This window comes from Belonocnema kinseyi, chromosome 2 (genome assembly GCF_010883055.1).
Source record: "Belonocnema kinseyi isolate 2016_QV_RU_SX_M_011 chromosome 2, B_treatae_v1, whole genome shotgun sequence".
NCBI lineage: Eukaryota > Metazoa > Arthropoda > Insecta > Hymenoptera > Cynipidae > Belonocnema > Belonocnema kinseyi.
Window position 1 is genome coordinate 16356925 of NC_046658.1, and position 25871 is coordinate 16382795.

The window sequence follows — 25871 nt, forward strand, 5'->3', positions numbered from 1 at the left end:
GGACAGGTGATCGCGAGCTGGCACCAGTCGAAATACATGGCGTGCGGTCTCCTTGTAGTACTTCGTGATTCTCACAAAACTAGAACTGGCACACATCGACGCGTTGCAATGTTGCAGAAGGCACTAGGCTAGCCGGCTAGTTCCGCAAAGTTCCATGTGCGCAGAAAATGGCAGCGTAAAGGGAGAGTGAAAGAGACGCGCCGATCTATTTATCTCTTTCACTCTCATGATTACAAAGAATACAGATTCAGTATCTGTTTCACATCTATGATATTCTGCTTTGTGATTCTGTTGCGCTACATCTACAGGACGGCACCCTTATTAAAAAGGCAATTTATAACTTTTATGAGCACTAAATAGTAAATTTGGTTAATTTATAAATTAAACATTTCGTGCCCCCACTAGGTACTTATGTTGCGCGCATGTGCGCGCTGCAAAATTTCATCACAGGGTGATTGTAAACATGCTCGCATTGTGCCACACCTTGTGCACGCACTTCAGTTACAATCACAAAATGTGGACGAACATGGTGAATTTTGGCATGCATGTCATGCGCGCACGAATTGTTATCTGGGTTGTCATTCATTAAATAAAATTCTTTATCTTTAAATTTTATTTCCCTCTAAATCGTTTCTTTATTTTTATCTATTTTTTCTAAGATATTGCTCAGTCTATACATAACCTCTTTACCTGTCAAACAAATTTCGAATGAAAGGCATGTACTAATTCACTCATTTTAAATCATTTTCGCACTTCACTGCGAAGGTTTCCATAACTTCTTCCCCCATCAAACGAATTTCGAACGTAGAGAGGGTGGTGATAGATTGTCTCTAAGGAAAGTAATTTCGGCACATGACCGTAAGGGAAAATATAATCTCTTCACTTGTCAAATTCCAACCATATTAAAGGTGGTGATGGATTCGCACAAAAGTATCAAAATTTAGCACAAGCTATATACGTATATCGCACATTCAAGTCTCATAATCAATGTTTATCGAGATATTTCTCAAAGTAGGCTCACGTACAACTTTAGAGCGCTCTCTCTCTCTCTCTATTTTGTCTAAACACAATGAGTTCTTCGACTCAAATTTTCCCCGAGGATAAATGCGACAATACACACAATTCAAAAAAGGGGGAGGTAATGCGCAACATAGAAATTGGAAAACTCACCAAATACTATACTTATTTCGAAGATTTCGGGTAGTATAGTTTGTACAGTTCACCTGAGGAGCAATTTCGATCATTTATTGATCGTATCATCTAAAAATTTTTACTAAAACAGATATTAATATTGCCACAATATCTTAAAACTGGAAACAGAAGCCCCGGGTAACCTTCCTAAAACCCTATATTATGCTCTAAGCCTATCAATAATATTGAACAACCCCTCTAATTCAAACATCAATAATATTCGATAACCCCTTGAAATTCACTCCTATCACTTTTAACGAAACAATGGAAAAATTTCGTAACGTAAAACTGCCGTAAAATTTTCAAACAAAAAACAGTCACAAATGTAACCTTTACAAACCCCCATATTATGTTTCCAACCTCACAATAATATTCAACAACCCCCAAAAACAACCCCTAATTTATTTAGCATACTCGTCAGGCATATTGGATTCGCCATTTTTTGTTTTCTAAATTTTTGTTATCGGATTCGTAATCAGCGACCCCAAAACCCCCGAGTAACATAATTTGGCCCATTTTATACTTATGGCCAGCCTTTCGCGATTCGGTCACACTGTAGAATGATATAAATGTGGAAAAGATCAGAGAAAATAGTACAGGATACGTAATATACTTACTCATAAAGACGCATATAACAAACAATCCTTTGCAAAATCGTCTGCCTAGAGTTGACAAACAGACTGATCTTGGAATGGGTGGAAGCTCAACGCATAATAGTAATAATTTGTACATGTAAGGGGGGGGGGGGGGGGGGGGGGGGGGATCTGTGCAGTTGTCGTAAAATTTACGACAGCGCGCGCGCTGAAAGGTTAATACATAAAATACGTCATATTAAAGTAAAATGAATAATATTCCTTACTGAATTATCAATATTCTTAATACGTAACATTTATTTCATCAATTTTTATAGATTTATTTAATTCAGGTATTAAGTTGTTATGATTGACTTTATCAAGCACAACGTAAAATGTATTTCAATAATTTTTCTATATTTCTCACCCAGTCATAGATGTTCTACTTTATCGTTTTAGCGCGTAATATTTCAGTCGATATCACTAAACTATACTGTATTCTAGTAGATGAATTACAAGAAAGTCTCAGTTCATGGTGCCACTGCGGTGATATAAAGTGAAATTTGTGTAGTTTTTTTTGTGTCGTCAACTCTGCTAATATATGAAAAATTTCTATATATCTGAATTCTTTTTTTTTTTAATTATTCGTAAATGGGTTTGCATTTTTTCTGCAATTAGTTTGAAAGGTAAATTAAATAAAAATGTAAATTTTCAGATATACAATTTTTAATTTGAAGATAAATATACAATAAAAATTATTTTCAAGTTTCAATGAAAATAATTCCTTAATGATATTATGTTGTAAACTGATTAATTAATCATCAGCTGATTAAGATATCAAAATTTCATAAAGGAAAGTGCAGCTTTAAAAAAATATATAAAGCAATAATTATTCAAATTGTTCAATAAATTAATTATTGTTAGCAGATTATTTTGGTTCACAATATTAAATTACATAAGCATTGAAGTTTAACATTGTTTAATTAAGTGACATAAATTGCTTATCCTTCAAAGAAATAAATCCTTAAAAAAATAATTATCCTTCAAAGAAATTGAAAATATAATAATTTTTGTAAAGTTATGGATTTTTTAACGCGTTTTTGGGAACTAAAGTTCCCAGTGGGTCTCAAAGGGCTAACATCTCTCCATTACAATTATATATTTTTTTTAATGTCCGATGTTTTGAAATGAGTATCTGAATTTAGTTTTTATATTTATATGTATTTTAAGATTTGCTCGAATTATTTTAAAGGGTTATTAATAATTAAAATTTTCAGAAAAATATTAATAACTAATTATTAACTGATTCTGTTAAAACTTACATATCTTGAAATAGTTAAAAGCGTATTAACAAATAAAAACTTTAAAAAGAAAATTTCAAATAGAAAACGTAAGTAAAAATAATTTGAATATTCCAATAAAAATCATTGTTTAATGATGTTAATATTGTATCCTGATTATAAAATATTATCATTTGATTTTTTGTCACAATACAAAATTAGACAGAGATTGCAGTTTAATATTCTCTATTCAATTAACATACATTTTTTATTTACTTTAGGATTGTGTATTTAAATATTGCCTATAACTTGGACAATAAAAGTTTATTTATATTTAAAACATCTCTTTTTCAGTTACATAATCTTTCAAATGTGCCTGAAGTTACAAAATTAGTCTCTGAATACAACTTTCAAAATTATGTGTACATATGTTTTAATTTTTTCTGTAATTAGTTTAAAAAGTTATTAATAATTAAAATTTTCATAAAAATATAAAATAAAATTTAATTGAGTATTTCAGTGAAAACAATCATTGATGTTTTTAAGCTCAGAACTGATCAATTACTTATTATTAGATGCTTATCTTTTTTCATAATATTAAATTAGATAAGGATTTATTTTAATTGCTTTTAATTAGGTTACATTATTTGATTGTTTACTTTAGTGGAACTTTTTTGGTGGAAAAGTGATATTTAAAATTAAAAATTGGCATTTTTTATTGAAAATTCAATTATTTTTGAGAAACATTTTTTTTTTTTTTTGAAAATTCATCTGTTTGGTTGAAGGTTCAACTATTTAACATCAAATTCATTTATGTATGTATGTATGTCAGCATGTATGTATGTATGTATATTTAATCTCTCCCTTTTACCGGTTTGGGGACCTCTGCTCCCTGTACATAAATTTACATTCCATCCTTAATTTAACTTTACAGTTGCTTATATTCTTATGTTTCGCCGTACTTAAAAATAAAATTGAATAATAATCAGCTCAGTTGGTTAGACACTCGGACTTCACCTCAGAGGTCAGGGGTTCGATCCCTGAGCAACCCAGTCCGTCAATGATGGGGTAAAAACCAGGCTTTGTCCAATATGTCTGGACAGACTGCTCTCATCAGATCACTTGATTGCATTATAAAAATGCTTCCGTGACTGATGATATATACCGGGACAGCCCCGTGCAAAATGATCAAATAAAAATCAAACTCTAACCATAAATGCCTTCGACATGTCGGGCAGCCTGTGACAACATTTCAACACAGAAATGTTTTTTTATGATAACATTAAAAGATAATACTAATAATTCTATTAATGGGTGATCTTCAAGGCTTCCCTTTCATCTTACTATAAAAAACAAACATTTTCTACGATTTTGAAATCAACTTTCGCTTTTTACTTTCCTTTTTCAAGTTCGCCCGTTTTGCTCTGCCCTATTTCCTTGCGTTCCCTTATTTCTTACAGTTTCTTCATCCATATTACTCCCTGTCCATTACCTTCTATAATCCATCTTACACAATCATCTACACTGAAGTGCCTATCTTTCTCTCCTTTGCACCATTCTAAAACATGTGCTTATGACTCCATTTGGCATCCACATACTATACACATATTCTCCTCTTCATTTACCCAATATCTACAAGCTCTCACTTCTTCTCCCATTCTAAATCGTATCACCCTACTCCATTTATCTAACTTTTTTATTTTTTTTTTAGATATTCTGGTTCCGCCAGCTCTGAGCATCATATACCATCTATTGTACGTTGAATCCATAATATTTTTCCATCTCTCTTTTGCTTGTCTCACTAATAGTTCTAACTCTCTGTCCTGCTACTCCATAAGCCCTTTTCGTATATCGTAAAACCCTCCTCATATCACAAAACCCTCCTCATTTTTTTTCTTTCTTCCTCCCATTTCGAATTTCCCAAATTTCCCAAGTCCAAGCACACTTGTGCTTTTCTGCTCCCGTTTCCCCTTTTCAGCTTCTCTTGAAACTTCTATTCCCCATACTTGGCCCATTACTTTACTCGCTCATTCTATTATTTTCCTCAACTGCACCTCGCTTCCCATTCTGCCTCAAGCCAAAAACCTAATTAACAGATCTTCACCCTTTCTATTGTTTGGCCGTTAATCTTAAAAACGTAATGTCTTCTCTACGTTCACCGCCAGGTCCTTGGCTCCCACATACTACGTCGTCTGCTTAAGCTAGAGAGTATGGTTTGCTGTTGCCTAATATCGTCCCCCTTTCCCTTTCATATCTAACTTCTCCTCTAGGTTTGCCAACAGAATATTAAAAAGTAGCGAAGTGAAAGGGCATCCTTGCCTTAGACCTCTTTCTGTCCAGAATACCTCTCCTTTTTCCTTCCCTGTCTTTATCCTAATCCTGGTTTCAGAACAAATTTCCTTTATCCTTTCCACCATCTTTCCTTCTATTCCCCTCTCTTTCATTGCCCGCCATTACACTTTTCTGTTTACTGAACCAAAAGCTGCTTTAACATCCACGAACAACGCGACTAATTTCCTCTCTTTCTTCCGAGATTTCTGTCAAGCAAGTAGTTCTGTATTTAAATGATGTCTATAGTTCCTATCCCTTTTCTAAAAAAGGTCTGATTGTGTGGGATACTTTCTCTTTCATCTATCTGACTCTCTAACCGTTTTCTTAAAATTTATGCATATATTTTGTAGCCAACTGGCATGAGAGTGATACCTCTATACTCCTCTGCCTTCTTTCCCTCCCCTTTTTTTGACAAGTGATACTACCAGCGCTGTCAACCAATTTTCTGGTCACCCGTCTCCATTCCAGACCTTGTTGAGGATCTCCTACAAACCTTCTCTGATCCCTTCTCCATACTTCAAAGTTTCTTTCTCCACGCTATCTTCTCCTGTAGCCTAGTTTCTTTTTAATCTATTTATAGCCTCATCCACTTCTTCTCTTGTTATCAAATTCCCTCACTAAATTTCTCCTTGTACTAATTTTCTATTTTCTCTATTATCCTATTTAGTTCTCCCCCTAACAGACTCTTGAAATAGACTGTCCACTTACCCAATTTTATATCTTCATTTGCGCTCTTTCTTACTCCCCTTTCCTTATTTCTCACATCCCAAACCCTAGCTTCTTTGATCGCTTTTTCTACTTTTCCTTGAACTTTTCCTTTCCCCTTTGATTTTTCCTTTCAAGAATTCTCTGATGTTCTCTTTTGACCCTGTTGTATTCCCTGTCTCCATTTCCCCTACCCACCATTTTTGTACACACTCTTTCTTTCCTCGTCCGAACACTCTCTGTTTTCCTCTCTTTTACTGTTCTCCTACTTCATTTGTATCTATCTTATCCTTTACCTTCTCAATCGACCCTTTCAGTTTATTTACCGCCAGACCCCCAGACTATCAGATTAGCTACCACCCAGTGCTCGGATTTTATCTCATTACCCACTTTCATACGTCCTATTATATTCCTTATTCTTTCTTCCGCAAGAATGTAGTTCCATCCCTCTCCCTTTAAGGTGTTCCTTTCTTGCTTCTTGCATCGTCCACACATAACCTTTCGGTCACATTAGTTTCATCCCCTTCCAGCCTGTCTCATCCGCCCATGTTTCACTCATCATTCTTAGGTCTCATTTTGGCAATTCCCCTTAAAAGCCCTTGTTCTTGTTTTTAATCCTCAAATATTCCAGAATGCCACGTTCACACGCCTATCTTCTCCTCCCGTTCCTACTGTCCTTATATTTAGCCTTTTCTTATTTTATAAACTCCGATGCATTTCCTTCCTTCTTAATTACCTGTTATTTAACCTTCTTCTTTCCTTGCCTTGTTTGAAAAGTTTTCGATTCTTCGATTTCTTCGTCCCAGATCCACATCTCTCCGATTAACCAAATTCTATCTCTCCGTATTATTGCCTTGCTACATCTCCTTCTTTCCGCCCAGGCCCTCCACTCAATCAACGATTTTCTTCTCCTTTTCTGTCATGTCAGATCTTCTTCTATTCACTCTGTTCTTCCCCAACAACTTCTTTTTGCCCATAACTTCAAACCTCTTTTCCTCACACCCCAACGTCACCAGAAACATGCCTTCCTTCCCTTCCTTCATTTTTCCTACTCTCTTTACACCTTCTACCCTAATTTGAGCTCCTATATCTTTCATCAGTTTCTTAACCTCTTCCTCTCCCGTTTAACTGTTCACTTTCAGCCTCTTGACCATTATGTCCTTTTTCCTCTCTGATCTTTACTCCCCTTCTATTTGTTTTTCGATCTGTGTCAATCTACTACGCAGCCTCTCATTTTCTACCCGCAAGCCTACCCCACCTTCTGTTGTGTCCTGGCTCGTTATTAACTGAACCCTTATTCGATCAACTTTCACTTCTGACTCACTCACTCTCTCTTCTATTCTATACATCTCCCTTTTCCTATGTTCATCTCATTCTCCCTGCTTTCTAATTTTTCCAGACTCTCTTTTTCGCCTTTCCACAATTCTTCCCACTCATCCCATTTCTTTCGTATTTTTTGTACCTCCTCCTTTAGCTTCCCCCCTTGCTTCTTCATGAATTCCAGCATCACACATGTCTCCTCTCTAAAGCCTGTGAACATTGCCTGAATCTTCGTCAGCATGTTCCCCTCCTATTTCTCTCTTTCCGGAGTTCTTCTTTTTATCCTTTTCTTTGAGTTTTTACCCACCTTTCAGTCTTCGTTCCCTTTTCCTTTTTTCCTGTGCTGATTTTCCTCCTCCACCCGCCCGTTTTCACCAATCGTCAAGCAATCCGATTGCTCCTACACTATGAGAGCGCTGTGCAGCTCTGTTGAGCTTTTCCAAGTTCGTAGGTCTACCTATCCTATTACCCCTCCCTAGACCTGCTGCAGTTGCCGCGATTCCCTCACTCCTAACCAGCATCTTGTACTGCTCGTAATCAGTACCTTTACAGCTTGCCTCGATACCCGCCTCATTCCCAATAATTTTACTCCCCGTAAGACCCCACTCGACCCCGTTATTCTCCTTTTCGTCGTTCATCTGGTTTATCTACTGAGCAAGACTCGCAACACGTCGCTTCCTCCTCGCCTACATTTTCACAACGCAAAATCCAATCTAACCTCAAAATCAGACTTTATATTCGATTTTTTCCACCCCATTCACCTTTTCAACCAAATCCATCACTCACTCAAGCTAACAGGGTGAACTATCCTATTTCTGATTGCAAATTCATATTTTTTATTATAAATTGATCTTTTTTAGTTTCACAGTCTACTGTTAAACCGTAACATTTTAAGATGGAAATTTATATTTTTAATTAAAAATTAATTTTGTTTGTTAAAAATTCGTCTTTTCTGTTAGAAATTTAACTTTTTTTTTAAATTTTATCTTTTTTATTTTGCAGTTTCTCAAGGGATCAGGGTGAGGGCGGTTGCGACATTACATATATATATATATATATATATATTTCAATTGGAAACGAGTCAGGCGGCCCACGCTGTTGACGTTTCGTTCCCGCCGAAATCAGTCCAAGGTTATTTGAAGGCAACCCCCGGCACTTAAATGAAAGCGACAATTTGGTGTACTTTTTGAAAAATGTTTTTTTTAATTCATTAATTAAAATGTATGTTTGATTATATCATTTTTGGTTGAAAATTAATTCTTTTTGTATAGAAAATTAATTTTATTGGTAAAAAATTAATCTTTTTTTTATTATTTATAACATATATGTCAAAAGTCGCCATTTTTTTGTCTTATATAGCGAAAAAAACGTCTTGCATAATTGATCATAAAAAAAAATTCAGCGCTGAGATTCAGAAAGTTAATGTATAGAACCTGCCTGATTTTTAATGTATTCTATCTTATTTGAAATACTTTTTATAGTATTTTTCTATGATTGAAAATTAATTTAGTTGAAAATTCAATTATTTGTTCGAAAAATTGTCTTTTTTGGCAAATAATTAATCTTCTTGTTGAAAGTTCCTTTTTAGGTAGAGGAGAAGAATAAAAAACGCTCGCCAAAATCTGAAAAAAGTTCTATTATTGAAATTTGAACATTTGTAGTTCGTAGAGTAGGATTCTCTGCGTTTGTTTCAGATGCTAAAGGGAGCTCATTTCCTTAAATTAACGCCACGATTCAGTGCCAACTTTACGTATTTTCCTGCTGCGTAAAAAGTTTGAACAGGAAGTAAAGTGCGTGTCAGTAAACAAGTTCACAAAATCAGTTTGACTTGGCGGTTTGCAATTCAACAAAGTGGATTCATCCACTAAAGGTATATATAATTAAAATCAATAACTCTGAACATTCCATTTCATTAACATATTGCGATAAATATATAATAATTTTGTGGAAAACTATATAAGGTAAATTGTATCCATTTGTTTTGTAATACGTTTATCTGAAAATTCGTGAAAAAATTAGCTAGTCCATGTTGTAGCCTAGTCTATGCGTACAAATTTTGACCGATTTGGATAAAAAAAGAATCGAAAAAAATTTCAATTTTTGCTGTTTGACGTTCCCAGTGACCATGAATAACAGGAAAATGATTGAAATCGACCAAGTTTCATAGGGTAATATTACCTAAAGATGTTTCATTATTATATAATAATTAAAGACAATTTTTATAAAGAAAGTATTTGTAAAAAGAATGTTTTCTGAAAATTAACATAACTTTACGCTTTTTAAGTTAGATTGCAAACAATTTGAATAAAAGCAATATCATGATGAGTAAATTTCGTCTTAGGATTATTATCGTCAATATGACCAACAAATTTTATAATTAAATGCATCATTCAGGCCTTTCTCAGCCGAAAAATTAGTTCATTTTACAATTCTAGTCCTTCTAGTCAGGAAATTCATGAGAATTTCAGCAACATTCATAATTAGGTCATAATTTTATTATTTTTTAAACAAATTTAATAAACAAATGTATTAGTCAGGCATTTGTTGACAGAAAAATTCGTTTTTTTCGATGTCAACTTTTTTATTTAGGAACTTCATGATAATTTCAGTAGAAGATTAAAAACTAGAGTTTCGAAACAGAAAAGAGATTGTAGAGTTGAAAATTTCACAATATTTCGATTAACGTATAAACAGAAATCGTCGTTGTCCAAAAACATTATAAAGATTTTTTTTTCCATCAATTAAGATGTAGTTTCTCAAATAAGCCTCTTCAATTTGTATGAAGATTTTAGATCATACGTTTTTTTTACATATTTAATTTGATTTGGTGACACACATTAGTATTATTTTTTAAATTTGACTCTTAACTATGGATATGATGTTTGACTATAAAATTGAATATTGTTGTTTTAGATAAAAGTTTTTAAAAATATTTGTGGGAAAATTCTGAGTAATTAATGTCTAATTTTAAAAGAATAATTTAATTTTTAAAAACTTAAAAATGTTTTGAAACAAATATGGAAGGCATTAAGACAATTGTTTTAATTTTTAAGGATTCAAACAAGATTTAGGTAAACTTAGTTTTGCAGGGCGTCAAGAGAATGAAAAAAATATTTTTTAAATTCATGGAAAAATTTGAAATGATTTTTGTACTAATGTGTTCTGAGTGCACATTGGAAAATATTAGAAAACGTTTTAAGTATTTCCTGAAATTTTAAAGAAAAATGTAAAAGATTTGCAGGCAGAATTTTGCCATAATGTATAATTCTAGAACAAATTGGAATAAATTTGAGAAATATTTGGAAGTTTTTAAACGATTCAAAAACAATTAAAACTTAAAAGATATTTCACGACTTTGGTAAAAACTCAGGATAATGATAAAAATTCTTTAGGTTCCTAAAAAAATGTGTTTAGACTCACAAGGGGACCTTTAGGTTTGCTTTTTATTTGTTTAAATTGATACGCTCCTCAATAAAAGGTACATACTAGAGGTTTACTAGAGTTTTTTTGTACCTAAAATTATTTTTCAATTTATTAAAATGCTTGTTTATTCTATTTTTTTAAAACATTTAATATAATTATGCCATTTGATGATTATTGATTCCTTATTTTCAATAAATCGCTGTTTATCCTATTTTTATTATCACTCGTTTTGGCCATTTTCAAAGGAAAAAATGTTTCAAACGAAAATTTCAACAATAAATAAAAAATTGAATTGTTTTCCGCAAACTACAAAAAAAAACATAAATAACACAGGCCCACAGCCATTTTTTTCTGAGTCTTGGATGCTCTGAGAAGCTCTGAGAAATTCTCCGCAGAAACTCAGCTAGATATAGTTAAAGGTCCCGGTAGCTCGTTCAAATCGTCTGAAGGCTTACAATGTCCTTTCTGCAAACTGAAATAAAAATACAGTAATAAATAACAAATACAGAGGCTGAAATTGCAATAAGAATTCGAGCATAAATAACAAGCAGAGAGGCTATCTCAAAAGAGTATGCAACACTCAAAGGTCCTTTGTTAAGCTTTCGGATTATAATTTAGAAACAGGTTTTTGGAATGAGATACGCCAAAAAAGACAACATTTTTTAATTCAACTAAAAAATTGTATATTATTATATAAGTTATAATTATAATTAAGTATAATGAGAAAATTCACTAATGAAAAAAAAAGTGTTAATACTTTTAACAAAAATTTAAAAAGGGAGAGTCAGGTTAGTAACGGCCAACTACTGTAAATAACTTTGCCCGACTGGTACGTGATGAATACAAAGGGCCATTATATGACCGTCGCATCATTCTTAAAAGGACCTTGAAAAAGACCTAAATATCTCTTGAGTATCTCTGGGACTAAATCATTAAAACCGAACCTGCAGATAGTCTCAAACCGTTCAGGCTATTTCGCCTTAATATACTCTGAGATTTCTATCGGTAGGGATAAACCGAATATGCAACCTGTTTAACCTCTACACGGTCAATATTTTGACATAGCATCAAAAACACTCAATAAACCACTGAAACTGCAAAAATAATGTACCCTGTACCATTTTCACCCTCCTTCCCTTAATCTGGTAACCCTATAACCGAATGACTCCATAATCCCCTTACATCGTAAGAATATAGCCCCATAACCTGAAAATCCCGTAACCTCATTCAGAAGAAAAATTTTGTTTGGGAAAACAGAATAATTTCGTGAGTTTTTCTTTTGCAAGACAGCCATGGGTAAGTAGCTCTATATCCCCGAAATTCCATGACATCATAACCTAAAAACATCTTTACTTATTTTATTCCTAATTTCTTCTATCAGTATCAACGTCAGTAAAGCCATGATAACGATTGTATTCTTTCGAACTCTCTTGTCATCGAAAGATCTGTGCAATGAATTTCGTCTCTTCTTCTTGCCACTGTGAACACTTTCTCTTTTAAGCATCCAACAGAGGTTTACCATCATATTCGTATTCCATCTACCTTGGTAACGCCTTACTATTTTCTTGATATCTTGATGGAAGCCTTATCCTTGTTCCACACTGTAATCTCTAAAGATTTTCTGGGAAGCTTTCCAGATGGTAATCAAGAAAATGTAGCTGGTAACTCATCAAGCAACCCATTTTTTGTTTAGTTTTTGAGCAAGTTAGACACCAATTCCTTGTAGTTGTCACTTTTGCGATTGACTAAGAAATTCTCAACCGCATTCTTAAAACTCAGACATGCATCTCGTTCCTTGATATTCATTGTGGCAATGAACGTTTCATCTATTAACTTTTTACGAATTTCAGGTCCATAAACTTTCAATTTCGCACTCGATAAAGCTGGGAATCGTTTGAATAAATAAGCAAACCATTTTCCTTCTTTATCGAAAGCTTCTACGAACTATTTCATCAAACCGAGTTTGGTGTGAAAAGAGGAGGTAGAATTTTAGCCGGCTCAACCAAAGGCTTGTTTATAACCAATCTTTCTTAATGTAATTATTCTTGCAATCCCTGCTATCCTACAAGCGAAGAAAGCATGGGAATTTCGTAAAACCAGATTGCTGACCTAGAATCATTGTCAAGATCTTGAGATCGCCACGAATGTGCCATTTGTTTTATCCGTATTTAATCTTATCCAAAACCATTTGTATGCTTGCATATTCTTCTTTTAGCGTTACCCAGAGTGCTGTAAGTATCGAAGCATATTTATTTGTATTGTGTAATAACACCGCTTCAAGGCTTCATTTTGTAGAATCTATAGACAATTTTCACTCTACAAATTTGTATATATCTTTTTTAATTTATTCATAAGACCATGAACATTGTTACAGTATCCCAAGTCTTCTAATTCTATATTATAAAATATTTTCGGAATGACAGATCCCTATTCCGTTAAAGCGAAACCTTTGTTCCTTTAGATAGCATATTTCTTACTTTCAGGCTTGATGCTAGCAATTTAGCCCCATCTTTCGGCAGCACTAGTTCTCTGATTAAATCATTTAGTTCTTCTTGATTGAATGGGCTCGGCATGCCAACTTTTTCCTTCTTTACAAAAGATTTTTCCTGATGAATGTCATCGTTACTCTCGCTCCTCTCTTCATTGATGTCTTCATCGGTTGCTTTATCAATCTCCATATCAGCCACAGATACATTAAGGGCGTGAAGATTTTAAAATTTTCATCATCTTATGATCACCGTACACGTGGTAGTACCTATGACCGTTTTGAGTACATTTATGTACATTTTCGCCAGGACGCGATCGTGTTTTGCAATTTTTCATGTTAGCCATTGATGTATCGAAAACCCACAAGATAGGGCTCCCGTTCCAATCGCAGGTGAGTCTGCCGGCCTAGTGGTGGTAACCCCTATATCTACCTAGGACTAAGGATGGGGGTTTTCCGACTTTGACGAGGACAACGTTATCTCGTCATTGGATACACTTCGGCTTCATCCTCACACCTTACTGTCCACCTAGAGGCCAGCGCGCCTTCGCTGGTTTCGTTACCTCAGAGAATTGGAGAGTATTTCATTCCACACAATTTCCTTAGAAGAAGTGTCACCACCTCCAGTGTTCTTGAAGGTAGCAGGTTTTCAGATTCCAGAAAAAAAATGGTAGATCTTTTTACGATTATAATCGTAGGAACATCGAATAGAATATGTCAAAGTTCTTTATAATTGATAAGATGCTCATGATAGATTGATAAATTCTGATCTATCAGACCCATCGATTAGATTGTTTGAACAATTTTGCGCTCTGTGACACCAGTGTCACAGTGCTTAAACCTACTATCCTTTCCAGAAGGAAGTAGCAGCACCAGCCAAATATCCATCACCAAGATGGAAACAGAAGAAGGAAAGGAAACCGCCGTAAGGCTGGAGGAAAATGACGACAGCAATTTATCAATCGTTTCTAATAGGAGTAAGAAGCGAAAGCTCTCTAAAATCTCAGATAAAACATTTGCCACTATCAGCAGTGGCCACTTATCGGTCACTAGCTTCCTCAAAGGAAGCAGCAGGACGTCGAGGACATTATTGGTAAGACAGCCATCATATAACTTGCACACAAATAAAGCTAGTAGAGCTGCTGCCGACAATAATTTGAAAGCAGCCCCGAAGCCGCTAATTCCTGAAACAGGTGTCGCACCAGGAAAAATTCCCCCTATTCATGTAATTTTGGACGAAACTAACCACCCCTACACAATTCTGCACAAATTTTTGAAAGAATCCACCCAATTTAAACCTATAGCTTACAACATTGGCACATACGGATATTCAGTTCGCGTGTCTCATATTGAAGAGTATCGTAAAATTATCGCTAACCTAGAGCAACCAGGCTTTCAATACTATTTCTAGAAAAGCGTTAACTTGCCTCCTATCAAGCTATCAATTACGTCAGTTGCTCGTATGAGAAACCGATAAACAAAGAGAGCCTTACAAATGTTTCTGGTAACGGTCCTGAAGACTCCTCAAGCACCTCAAGCCTAAATCTCCAGTCCGTTGCTTATAGAAAAATTAAAGAAGCGCCCTACATCAAACCTAAAGAGATCTCACTGTTCTACAAGTCCCAGAGATTACATCATGCATCTGACATTTGCCACGTTGCTGCTACATTTAAAAAAAAACCTCCAGAAAACCAGCAATGATAAATCAAAAACTTATAACTCGCAGACAGAAACTGCTTTCTCTAAACTAGCTGCACAGGTCACTCCAAATGAAAATTTCATACACGCGAATTCCCTAGTTGTCAGTGACCCGCTATAACAAAAACTACCGCTCTACAGCGCTGCCGTCACCTCGAAATTACAAACATGTGCGGGCAAGCCTAAAAATGCATAACCATCTAAAATACCAAAACCAACTAATATTCGAGCTAAAGCACCAAAAGCCTTGACAATCTACGCCCCACATAATAAAATGATTCCAGTAATTACATGCAATAAAAGCGCACCTTTTCAAGATATTAAAATAAATCTAGTAAATATTTTTAAAAAAGCTACACTTTTAACTACCGACATAATAGGGAAAAAATTTAAATTACCGAAGCTATGAATTCATCCGCCGAAATCATAAATAATATACTTTCACTTGCTATCGAAAATGGCCACCTTCAAGAATAACACGCTGAAAATAATTTTTCGGAATGCTCAGGGTATCTAAAAAAAAGACATGAATTAGCCACATACTTTTGCAAAAATAACATTACCATTTTCCTAGTGGTTAATAATTTTATAGAAATAACTCTAATGGAGGTACCGCGATTATTATTATAGAGATACTAGATTCCCTCAAAAAATTTACAAAAAATGATGACAGAAAAGTATTTGAACTTGCACCCTCGGTAACCGCAGCAGGGGACCTAAATGCTAAATGCTTATTGTAGAATAGCAGGACAAATAATAACACCGGAAAACAATTGTTTAAAATCATAAACGACCAGTATCAGTATGTCTCCGCACCAGACTCTTATTTCTTTTCTCTCCTCAACACCGCACATACATCTTACCTCATTGACTTCGCAATCCCCATAAATAACATTTACAACCACGACACTTTCATCATTAATGAATTAGACTCGGATTATCGACCAGTCTTCTAAGCCTTTCCCAAAAAGCCCCAGTCGCGCCTCGTTATAATTTTAAGAAAGCAAATTGGCAAAGATTAAACTCGACCTAGAAAAGCATGTTAAATTGGAAGCTACACTAACAAACACTAATCACATTCATGAAGCTATATCAAATCACATCTAGCATAAAAACGGCCATCCTCGCTCCAGTCCCCCAGACTACCATTAACAAAACCGATCTAAATCTCAGCCCCTTATAAAAATAATAAACCGTTTTCGTGAAACTGTAGCAATTAAAATTCAAATACACAGATTTAAAAATTGGAATACAGAAGTCGTTAAACTTCAAATAAATTAAATATAATGCTATATATCGTATGACTGAAGCCCGAACAAAGCCGCTAACTGAAGTTCCTCTAAAAAAACGGATGAAACGTATGCGCTTTCTCCTACTGGAAAAGTAAATCTTCTGGCAGCAAATTATGTAAGTAACTTCACCCCACCTAATGAGCCATCTGACCCCCAACACATATCTGAATGCGAAAAAACTGTTTCCGAATTTTTTAAAATCCCAAGCACTGATAATTACAAGAAAATAATCTAAAAAAAATTAAACAAACAAATAAAAAATACTGAGATAACAAAACACCCGGTCCTGATTCAATTTTAAACGTAGTTCTTAAGAAGCTTCCTCTTTCGTGCATCACTGTCCTTGCACTTATCTTTAATGCCTGTATTCAACTAAGCTACTTTCCAAAATCTCGTAAAATAGCTCTCATTTTAATTTGTCAGAAAAAAGGCAAATATCCATATCATTCAACCAGCTACAGGCAAATTAGCCTCCACTTTCTTTATTATCTATTCTTCATTATCTACTTAAACGATATCGCTGAGGTCCCCGAAGTTTCAATCTGAGTATATGCGGACGACACCGCGTTTACACTTTCTCCTGGTCAGTTCCAAAAATAGTAAAATTACTTGACAAAGCTCTTTAAGTCATTGAGACAGGTATTAAACTCTGGAGAATAAAAAGAAATATAGCAAAGTCTGAATCACTTTTTTTCTCAGTCAGAAGGCCAGCTAAAATAGAGCCACTCAGCATGTTTACTGAACCAATAGAATGAGAAAACTCCATAAAATACCTGAGAGGTAAACTTCATAAACGTCAACATTAATAGAATCCGTGACAAATCTCCTAAGCCTTAAAGCTCCCGCGAATGAGTGATGAGTATCTTGAAAAAGATGTCACCAATGGAAGCGCCAGTTGTGCGAAATTATCCAAAATAAATGTCTCAGGCGTATCATAAAAGCCCCTAAATATACCAAGAATTCTGTCCTTCCCAGAGAATTCCAATTGCCATACATTAAGAGTATATTAAATTTTATGAATCTACATCATTATTACCTTTTGAATATATTTCCTCTGTAGGGAAATATAATTTTCATCCTCTCCGCAAAGTCGTGATACCAAAAGACTTCCTCATGAAATAAGTCGACCAGCAACTTTTAGTTTTGACCCGTCAGATTTGGTTGTTTTTTCCCCGCTTGCAGGCTTTTTTCCACACAACAAACGTTAATTTAACTTAAAAACGGGTAACGCACAACTTCTTCCGTACTACTCGTTCTTCGGGGTGATTATTAAATGCGAATGCGCGACCGGCGCCCATTTGTGTGCATTGGTTTTCAAAAGTTGAGGCCCCCCTTTTTTAAGAAATCAGATCCCTCCGGGATTCGGCCCACGCCTTATCTCCCTGACTTTTCACTTAAACCCTTGCCCGAGCGAAGAAGACCCAAACGCCCTGGATTCCACTTGATTGACACATTGTCTCCATCACCGTTTTGACAACCGGACCACACACCACACTTGCTGCTACCAGTAGCTTTTGCTTAATCGCAAGTGCGTGCCCCCCCCCCCCCAAGTTACATCTCAAACTCAAAAATCCCAATACCCATACGGCTATAATAAGACGAGACCTTCCAATGTGAACAGTATTAGCAATAAACCTTACATTTTAGTTTTGAAATTACTTTGCTTTTTCCGTTTGTAAATTAGTTTTCCTCTACCATTTCATTTAATAAATTTCGAATCAGTCTTAACCCACAGATTGACCTCAAACGTCTGTTTAATTGAAGGGTTAAGAATTTCAGAATTTTTCATGATAAACCTAGTTTGAATGAAGCTGTTGGTTTTTGAAGATTTAGTTCCAACCTTCTTCAAACAACATATTATCTTATTTCATTTTATTTTAAAATCAATCGCCCTAAGATACTTTACAAAGCACAACTATCGTACTAGATACCTCCGTTCCATTTCAGAGAGCGCCCACCGCCCAATGCCTCTGAAGCTGAGTAGAGAGAACTGGTGCTGGAACTCGAACATGTGGCGATTAAGTCGATTTCCCCTATCTGGGCAGGCGATATTTGAAAGCAATATGCATACAAATTCGAGAGAAAAATTTAGACATTATTGAAAATTTCAGATTAATTCGAAAGGAATTTCTGTGAGAAATTCGGGCTTATGCGGATTCAATCGGTATGAATTTTCTCAAAAATATCGAATTTACGCGGTTTCAATCGAAATGATTTGACTTTGGGAGTCTTTGAGAGACTTTGCGAGTTTATTATTTTGTGGAAAATTTGTCGGTTGAAAATCTAGCTATACGAGTGTAGTATTTTTATTTCAACTGGAAATTTGGCTGATCAACTTTTAGTAGAACATGTGTCTTTTTTAGTTGAAACTTTAACTGTTTGGTTGAAAATTGATGTATTTTGTGAAGGCAAGTTCAAAATCTTAAATGAGAACCCCTATTTTTATTGCATATTCGGATTCTTTGGGTAAAAATGCGTATGATTTATCTGAAACATTTTTCTCGTTTCGCAATAGATGGTGCTGTAATCGACGAAATTGAATTTGTCTTCATTTTACTGTTACTGAGAATGCACGCTTACGATTTTGCAATACATTAACAATAAAAAATAAACTATTTTCATTGTGACATGACTGCACACGGAAAAAAAGAATTTTTCAAATTGTTACAGAATCATTGAACGAGTGCAATCAAAACTCGTACATAAAAAAATACATCGGGACGAACATAGGTACAACCTCCTTCTTTTTGAAGTCGGTTAAAAATAAGGGCAATAGAGCTTCGGATCTCTTTGGTAATCATTATTCTGATAAACATGCCAAAACTTATTCCGTTCTTGAGAAGTAATTATTCAGTAATACGTTTACATTAACAGTACTACTACTACTACTACTTTACAATGGAGTATCTAACCGTCCGAGAAAAAATTGAAATGGTTCATGTGTATGGAGAAGCTGGAAGAAATCTTGATAATGCTGTCAATCTCTATGCTCAGCGTTTTCCCAGTAGAATTGTGTCACGTGCTTCAATTTATCGTACTATTACAAAATTTACTACCGATGGAAGTGTTCAACCTAGAAAAAGACCCGTACACGAGAAATTTCTCGTGATTCGGGAATTTCTCAGAGCAGTGTTTGGTAAATTTTGAAACGTAATAAATTTAATTCTTATCATGTCTCTTTACATCAAGAACTTCATGGCGTTGATTTCCAAAATCTGGTAGCTTTTTGTCAGTGGGAACGTGAACAAAGACAACAAAATCCACTACTGGAGTTTTGAAAATCTGCAGTGGCTTCGTAAATTCGAACACCAGGGTCCATAGACTGTTAACGTATGGTGGGAAATCATTGGCAATAAACTGATCGGTCCCCAGATTATCAAAGGCAGCTTAAATGGTCCAAAATATCAAGACATTTTGGAAAATGAACTGCCAATATTGCTTGAAGTCTTGAGCGTAGAAATATGGCAGATCATGTGGTTTCAACATGATATTTGTCCGGCACACTATTCAGCGGTAGCAAGAGAAGTTCTTGCTCGTGATTTCAGTGGTCGCTGAATTTGTAGAGGCGGTCCGATAAATCGACCTGCAAGATCGCTAGATCTTACTTCACCAGATTTCTTTTTGCAGGGCTATCTGAAAGACAAAGTTTACAAAGAAAAACCAACAACACGTGAGAATATGATTGGCATAATTACAATTGCATGTGTTGAAATGCAAGAAGATACACTTCTCCGTTGTGTAAATTCACTTGAATTACGGATTAATAAATGCATTGAAGCCGAAGGACATAATTTTGAGCACTTACTTTAATTAAAAAATGATTCCCTGAGTGTACCTCGAATGATGAGAGGCGAGGGGACTTATGTTAATCATGCACCCCGAATCGTGAGAGGCAAGGGGAGTCACGTTAATCAAGCACCTAGAAGGGAACAGAAAACTGCTACGTCCACGCCGTTGGTCTTGGGTTACGCTAAAATTAGTAATTTGTTTTAAGACTAATTTCTAGTATTGCAGAATCGTAAGCGTGCATTCTCAGTAACAGTAAAATTAAGAAAAATTGAATTTCGTCGATTACAGCGCCATCTACCGCGAAACGAGAAAAATGTTTTAGACAAATCATACGCATTTTCATTCAAAGAATCTGATATATGCAATAAAAAATAGGGCTTCCCATTTAAGATTTCAAACTTGCCCCCACACCTACCCCCAGGGATCGGTGTGTGGGAACCGATTTTAACATCAGTGTATGTACTCCTCAGAGTGATTATATTTTGATTCAACAATTTTTTTCATAGAGTGCCTATTTTTCGAGATATTTGAAAGTTTCAAGTTAAAAAAATCACCCTGTACATATGATATGCGATCGGTACATGACCTAATCTCACATGTGAAAGCATAGATTTACTCCTTTAAAAAAATGTATTATATTTATTGTCAAAAAAAAAGATTTTCTTCAAGATAATTTTACAATGGGCAATTCGTCAATATCACTAAATTTACTATCCCAAACTTTCGTTTCAAAATTTGAATGCTCATATACTATTGTCTTTTCGTTTTCATTTTTCTTTAATAAATTTTCTTCCATTTTCTCTCTTGCATCTGACATGAGATTGTATAATCTTCGAACATCTAACGTGGAGTTAATCTTCGTGTCTTTTATCTCGGTTCGTTTTTGTTGTTCGTTTCACCTGTCTTCAAACCCAACAATCCAGTAGGACTTTGTATAAACTCCCGTGATAACTGTTTCGTTCGAAATTGGGTAAAAAATAACAATCTTTTTGCGATATAAGGAAATACTAATTCATAATTCATCGAATTTACGTAACAATAATAATTTTTCAGGAAGAGCTTCTGCGCATATTACATTTTCTAATTTAAGTATTCTATTGTCGCTGAGAACAACCTTTATGATTCCCGCTCCCTCCGTTCTTAAATCCGCTTATATACAAATGTCTTTAGATAGTATTCTTAGCCATAAATTCGATGGTTTCCACTTCGGGCATTGTTGCCATAATTGCCCTGTAGAGCACACCTCGTTTTTCTTCATTGAAAAAAGGATTAGTTTAAAGGTAGGTTTTTGAAATTTCTAATAACCTCTTCAAACTTAACACAAAATTTAAAGGCCTTATCCTTTCCTGGTACATATTGTATACTATATAGTTGTTTTCTCATAGCTAGGGAAATTAAATTCGCTTCACATCCTGTTTCAGACCCCGTAGGTCCCGAGTGCTTTTTATTTCTCTTTTTCACATATACTCTGGTTCAGTCCTAACTTTGCAAACTCGTTTCTCTCGAAAGATGCAATTTTATTATTTAAATTTAAATTTTCGTCCCGAAATGCATCTCCTCTAGAGCACATCTTAATGTGCCATTGTTAATCATTCTCTATTCGTTACCCTCCATAATCGTTTTATCTAAGAGGCTGAAAATTTTAAACTTATTTTAAATTAAATACTATTAGGACTGCGCTCCTAGCTTGACTGACCACTCTACAGGTATGACCAAACTAAAGCAGGTCAAAACGTTCACATTCAAACTCAGAATTGCTTTTGCATTTATCCTAGTTACTACTGCAGAATAATTTGGTGTAATTGTATTATCGTTTAATATCACTTAAAAATATAATTATTCTGTGAAAAATTACCAAACTTTAATTTTAAATATAGTTAGGTGTAAAATATGACATACTTGAGACTGAGTAAAAGACCATGATGTTGAGAAGATCCTTTATTCCATTTTAATTGCCGACGTTTCTAGAGTCAATTGCTCTCCTCATCAGGAAAGACATCAATCCAGGGTCAAAAATATAAGTCCTTATATTTATAAAGGAAAAAGTCAGCGATGTTAATTATTAAATCATGATTTTAACAATCTCATCTCGAATTAGTTCTGTAAAAAATATAAACACTATAAAAATAGAGCATAGTTTAAAATTTTGAATGCAAAACGAATCATATACGCATATCAGAAGTGCAATTAAACCGTTATAATTGTAAAGAGAAATTTGTTTACATGTAGATATAACTGAGAGTTAAAAGAACAGTGTCGTAGTAACAGTCACAGATTTAATGTTCCTTAAATTTAATATGATACAGATTGTATAGAGTCGAGGCGTAGAGGGAGGAGTCGAGTTGACAATTATTAGTATTATAATGTTTTTTGTAAATTGCGATGTACAAAAATTATACCAGTAGTGATGAATTATTAATAACAAAGGATCCAAAAAAGATTAGATCTTAAATTAATGACCATAATATAATGTTATATACAGAAGTAAAACTATGAAGGTCAGTTAAAACATTTAAGCAATTATCACCTTCTCTCTTAATAAAGAACATTTCAGCTAAAAGTCTTTTAAACTCATTAAGCTCATGGTGTCAAACCAAAACATGTTCCCAATCAAACTAATGACCAGTTATCACCTGATGTTTCGCAACAACTATATGGTTCTTCGAATTCTGTCTAAAATTATCATGATGTTCTTTGTTCTAGTAGAATGTAGCTTGCCAGTCTGGCCTACGTAACATTTATCACAATTTAAACAACGAATTTTATAAACTATATCAGTAAGTTGAAAAATGTGAAGAAAATCTTTTCATACTTTTATAAAATTATCCAGTTTAGAATCAATCCTAAATGTTAAACACACATAATTTAGTTACGTGGACGACACTTTCATTATTTTAGCAAAAGACAAACTAAATTACGTTTTACGGCAATTCAATTCTTACCACCCTAGGCTCAAATTTACACAAGAGATAGAAAATAACAATTCCATTTCTTTTTTAAAGGTGAAGGTAATTAAAAATGATTATGGCACAAATTAGCTATTATAAAAAATCGAGTACCCTGCTGAAAAGAATCTCTGAGTGTATTCTAAAAATTCTCTTGGGTCAGAGTAGCTCAGAGAAATTATCCGCAGGCAATCAGGTAAATATATTTAAAGGTCCAGGTAGTTCTTTTAAAAGTTTTAAAATGTCCTTTCCGAAATTGAAATACGATCATAAATAAAAAGCAGAGAGGCTGAAATTGAAATAGGAATTCGATCATAAATAAAAAGCAGAGGGGCTATATCGAAAGAGTAGCTGACACTCAAGGGTCATTTGTTAAGCTTTCGGATTAAAATTTAGAAGTAGATATTTTTAAATTGCATAGTTAACAGCCTAAAACATAATAATTCGGAATCTACGGGTTTCGATAATTTCAGATATCTAACTTTTTTTTTAATGCTTAAAATTGGTATTAATACGACGTTTCTCGTAAATGAAATGAGATACGTCAAAAAAGACAGCATTTTTTAATTCAACTAGAAAATGGTGTATTAGCATATAAGTTATAATTATAATAAGTAATAAATAATAATAATAATAAATGAAATAAATAAAATAAGTATAATGAGAAAATTTATTTAAAAAAAATTGTTAATAATTTGAAGAGAAATTTAAAAAGGGAGAGTCGAATTAGCGACGGCCAACTACTCTAAATAACTCTGCCCACCCGGTACGTGACGAATACAAAAGGAACATTATATTACCATCGCACCACTCTTAAAAGGACCACTAAAAGGACCTTAGAAAGGACCCAAATCTCTCAGACTATCTCTCAGACTAAATTTTTCCAAATCGACTCTGCTTATTGTCTCAAATGGGCCAGGCTATTTCGTTTGAGAAAACTCCGAGATTTCTTTCGGTAGGGTAGACACATCTTTTAAGCTATCGCATTAATATTTTCACCAGTCAAATATCAATTTGATCGGAAATATTCTGTCACTCAATAATTATCCAAAAGAATTTGTTCAAACACACATTAATGATAAAGTTAAAACACTTAAAAATTCTTTACCAAAACAACCCACTTCACATTTAGATCATAATGTAGATTTTAAACCCAATATTGCCGTTCCGTTCCATAGTAGTCTGTCTTTTGAGGTTAAAAGAATTTTAAACGATTTGAATATTAAAAAACATTAGGTTTGATTCTAAACTGGATAAGTTTATAAAATTAGGAAAAGATTCTCTCCACATTTTCCTACTTACTGATGTAGTTTATAAAATTCGTTGTTTAAATTGTGATAAATGTTATGTAGGCCAGACTGACAGGTTACTTTCTACTAGAACAAAAGAACATCATGATACTTTTAGACAGAATCCAAAGAACCATAAAGGTATTGCGGAACATCAGGTAATAACTGGTCATCAGTTTGATTGTACTGTATACAACTTTATATTCAGCCCCCTGCCTCGACCGTGTATGTGTATGCAGTAGTAGTTTTCTTACGATCCGGAGGGGAAATGTCGGTCAACCTAATCCAACAGATGGCGCTATAAAAAGTAGGTCTGTCCTTTTCTTTGAATTGCATTAAGAAAAAGCAAAAATAATTAAAAACTTGATGCTGTTTACAAATAAACAAAAAAAATATATGCAAAAATAATAGTAACGATTACCAATTATTTCAAAAAAGAATAATTCATAAAAATATGTAGTTTAATATGAACAGAATTTAATGTTGAGATACATTTTGAAAGCAGTTCGAACTTCATATTTCTATTATTTATTTTTCTGATATTATTGATTCTATTATTTTTTCTAGTTAAACAAAATTATTTATTGTTGAAATTGTTAATGAAGCTAATGAAAAAATTAATAATATTTAAGGCCTCAATGACAAAAATATTTAAAACATATGGATGATCCGAAGAATTAATAACAAATATTTATTGCTTATATTCAATATAAATATAATAATAATTAAAATATGTGAGACTACAACTTAAGTTGCAAAGTAAAAAATCTTTATACCTTTAAACTCTTAACAAATTCAAGTTTTAAAGGAAATATTTTTTAAAAGAAGTGGTAATTGTAATTAAAATTTTGAGGGCATCATTTGGTAGAAAGTCAATGTCACGAATGATAAATGAGAAAATGGATTTAATATTATTTAATATAATGTATATATTTATTTCAATTGAAACAAACATCATACATACATTTATACAGTTCAATAATTTATTTGTTGCTTAATCTTGAAAGATTTTTTCTCGCTGCATTCAGCCCCTAATAATTTTATTTAAAAATTGAAATTTACAGGAGATTTTGACTCAAATAGTTAATTATATTATTGCAAACCTCATTTCTGAAATAAACAGACTATAAGCTAATAAAATATATAAACGAACGTACTGTACTCATGACGCACGGTTGGAGGAAATACACTTTTTTCGTTCAAAAATTTCCAGAGCCTTCAATTTTCTAGCGATTTTGAATTGTTCTGTTTTAAATTAAAGATCATTAAATTCTATAGATCTCGACTCTCCGAACTTTTGTCTCATCTATTTTTTTATTAATAATTTTTCCAGTCAAAGTATGAACAAAGTCTTATTATCAGTGAAATTGTTTGTTTTTTTTCCTAAAAGTGCTTCAAACAAAAATAATTTTAAAATTTATAATAACCACTGTGATAAACCATTTTTGTGGAAAAATATTAGAATCTGAGATTTTTAACTTTATAATTTCCTTCAATGGCTAGAACGACTTTAGGTATTCCTTAAAATATTTAAAGTATTAGTATAAAGTA

The 25871-nt window shown here is 33.8% G+C and overlaps 1 protein-coding gene and 1 long non-coding RNA gene across 3 annotated transcripts in view; one reads left to right on the plus strand and one right to left on the minus strand.

Annotated features, from left to right (window-relative positions):
* LOC117168559 (alpha-1,2-mannosyltransferase ALG9) overlaps positions 1 to 25871 on the plus strand; it is a 278518-nt gene that overhangs the window by 220308 nt on the left and 32339 nt on the right. Inside the window, exon 10 of one of the 2 annotated variants that reach the window (XM_033354308.1) lies at positions 8402 to 8635. The exons of the other annotated variant lie outside the window; for it this stretch is intronic. Coding sequence (XP_033210199.1) covers positions 8402 to 8501 — 100 coding nt within the window. The 3' untranslated portion in view covers positions 8502 to 8635. Of the gene's footprint in view, positions 1 to 8401; positions 8636 to 25871 lie in introns of those variants that run through there. 2 annotated transcript variants of the gene reach the window in all.
* LOC117168561 lies at positions 11133 to 22807 on the minus strand. Its single transcript, XR_004466503.1, has 3 exons — positions 22614 to 22807; positions 21986 to 22186; positions 11133 to 11294 (listed from the first exon to the last, which is right to left on the minus strand). It is a non-coding gene; the product is annotated as an uncharacterized LOC117168561 (long non-coding RNA).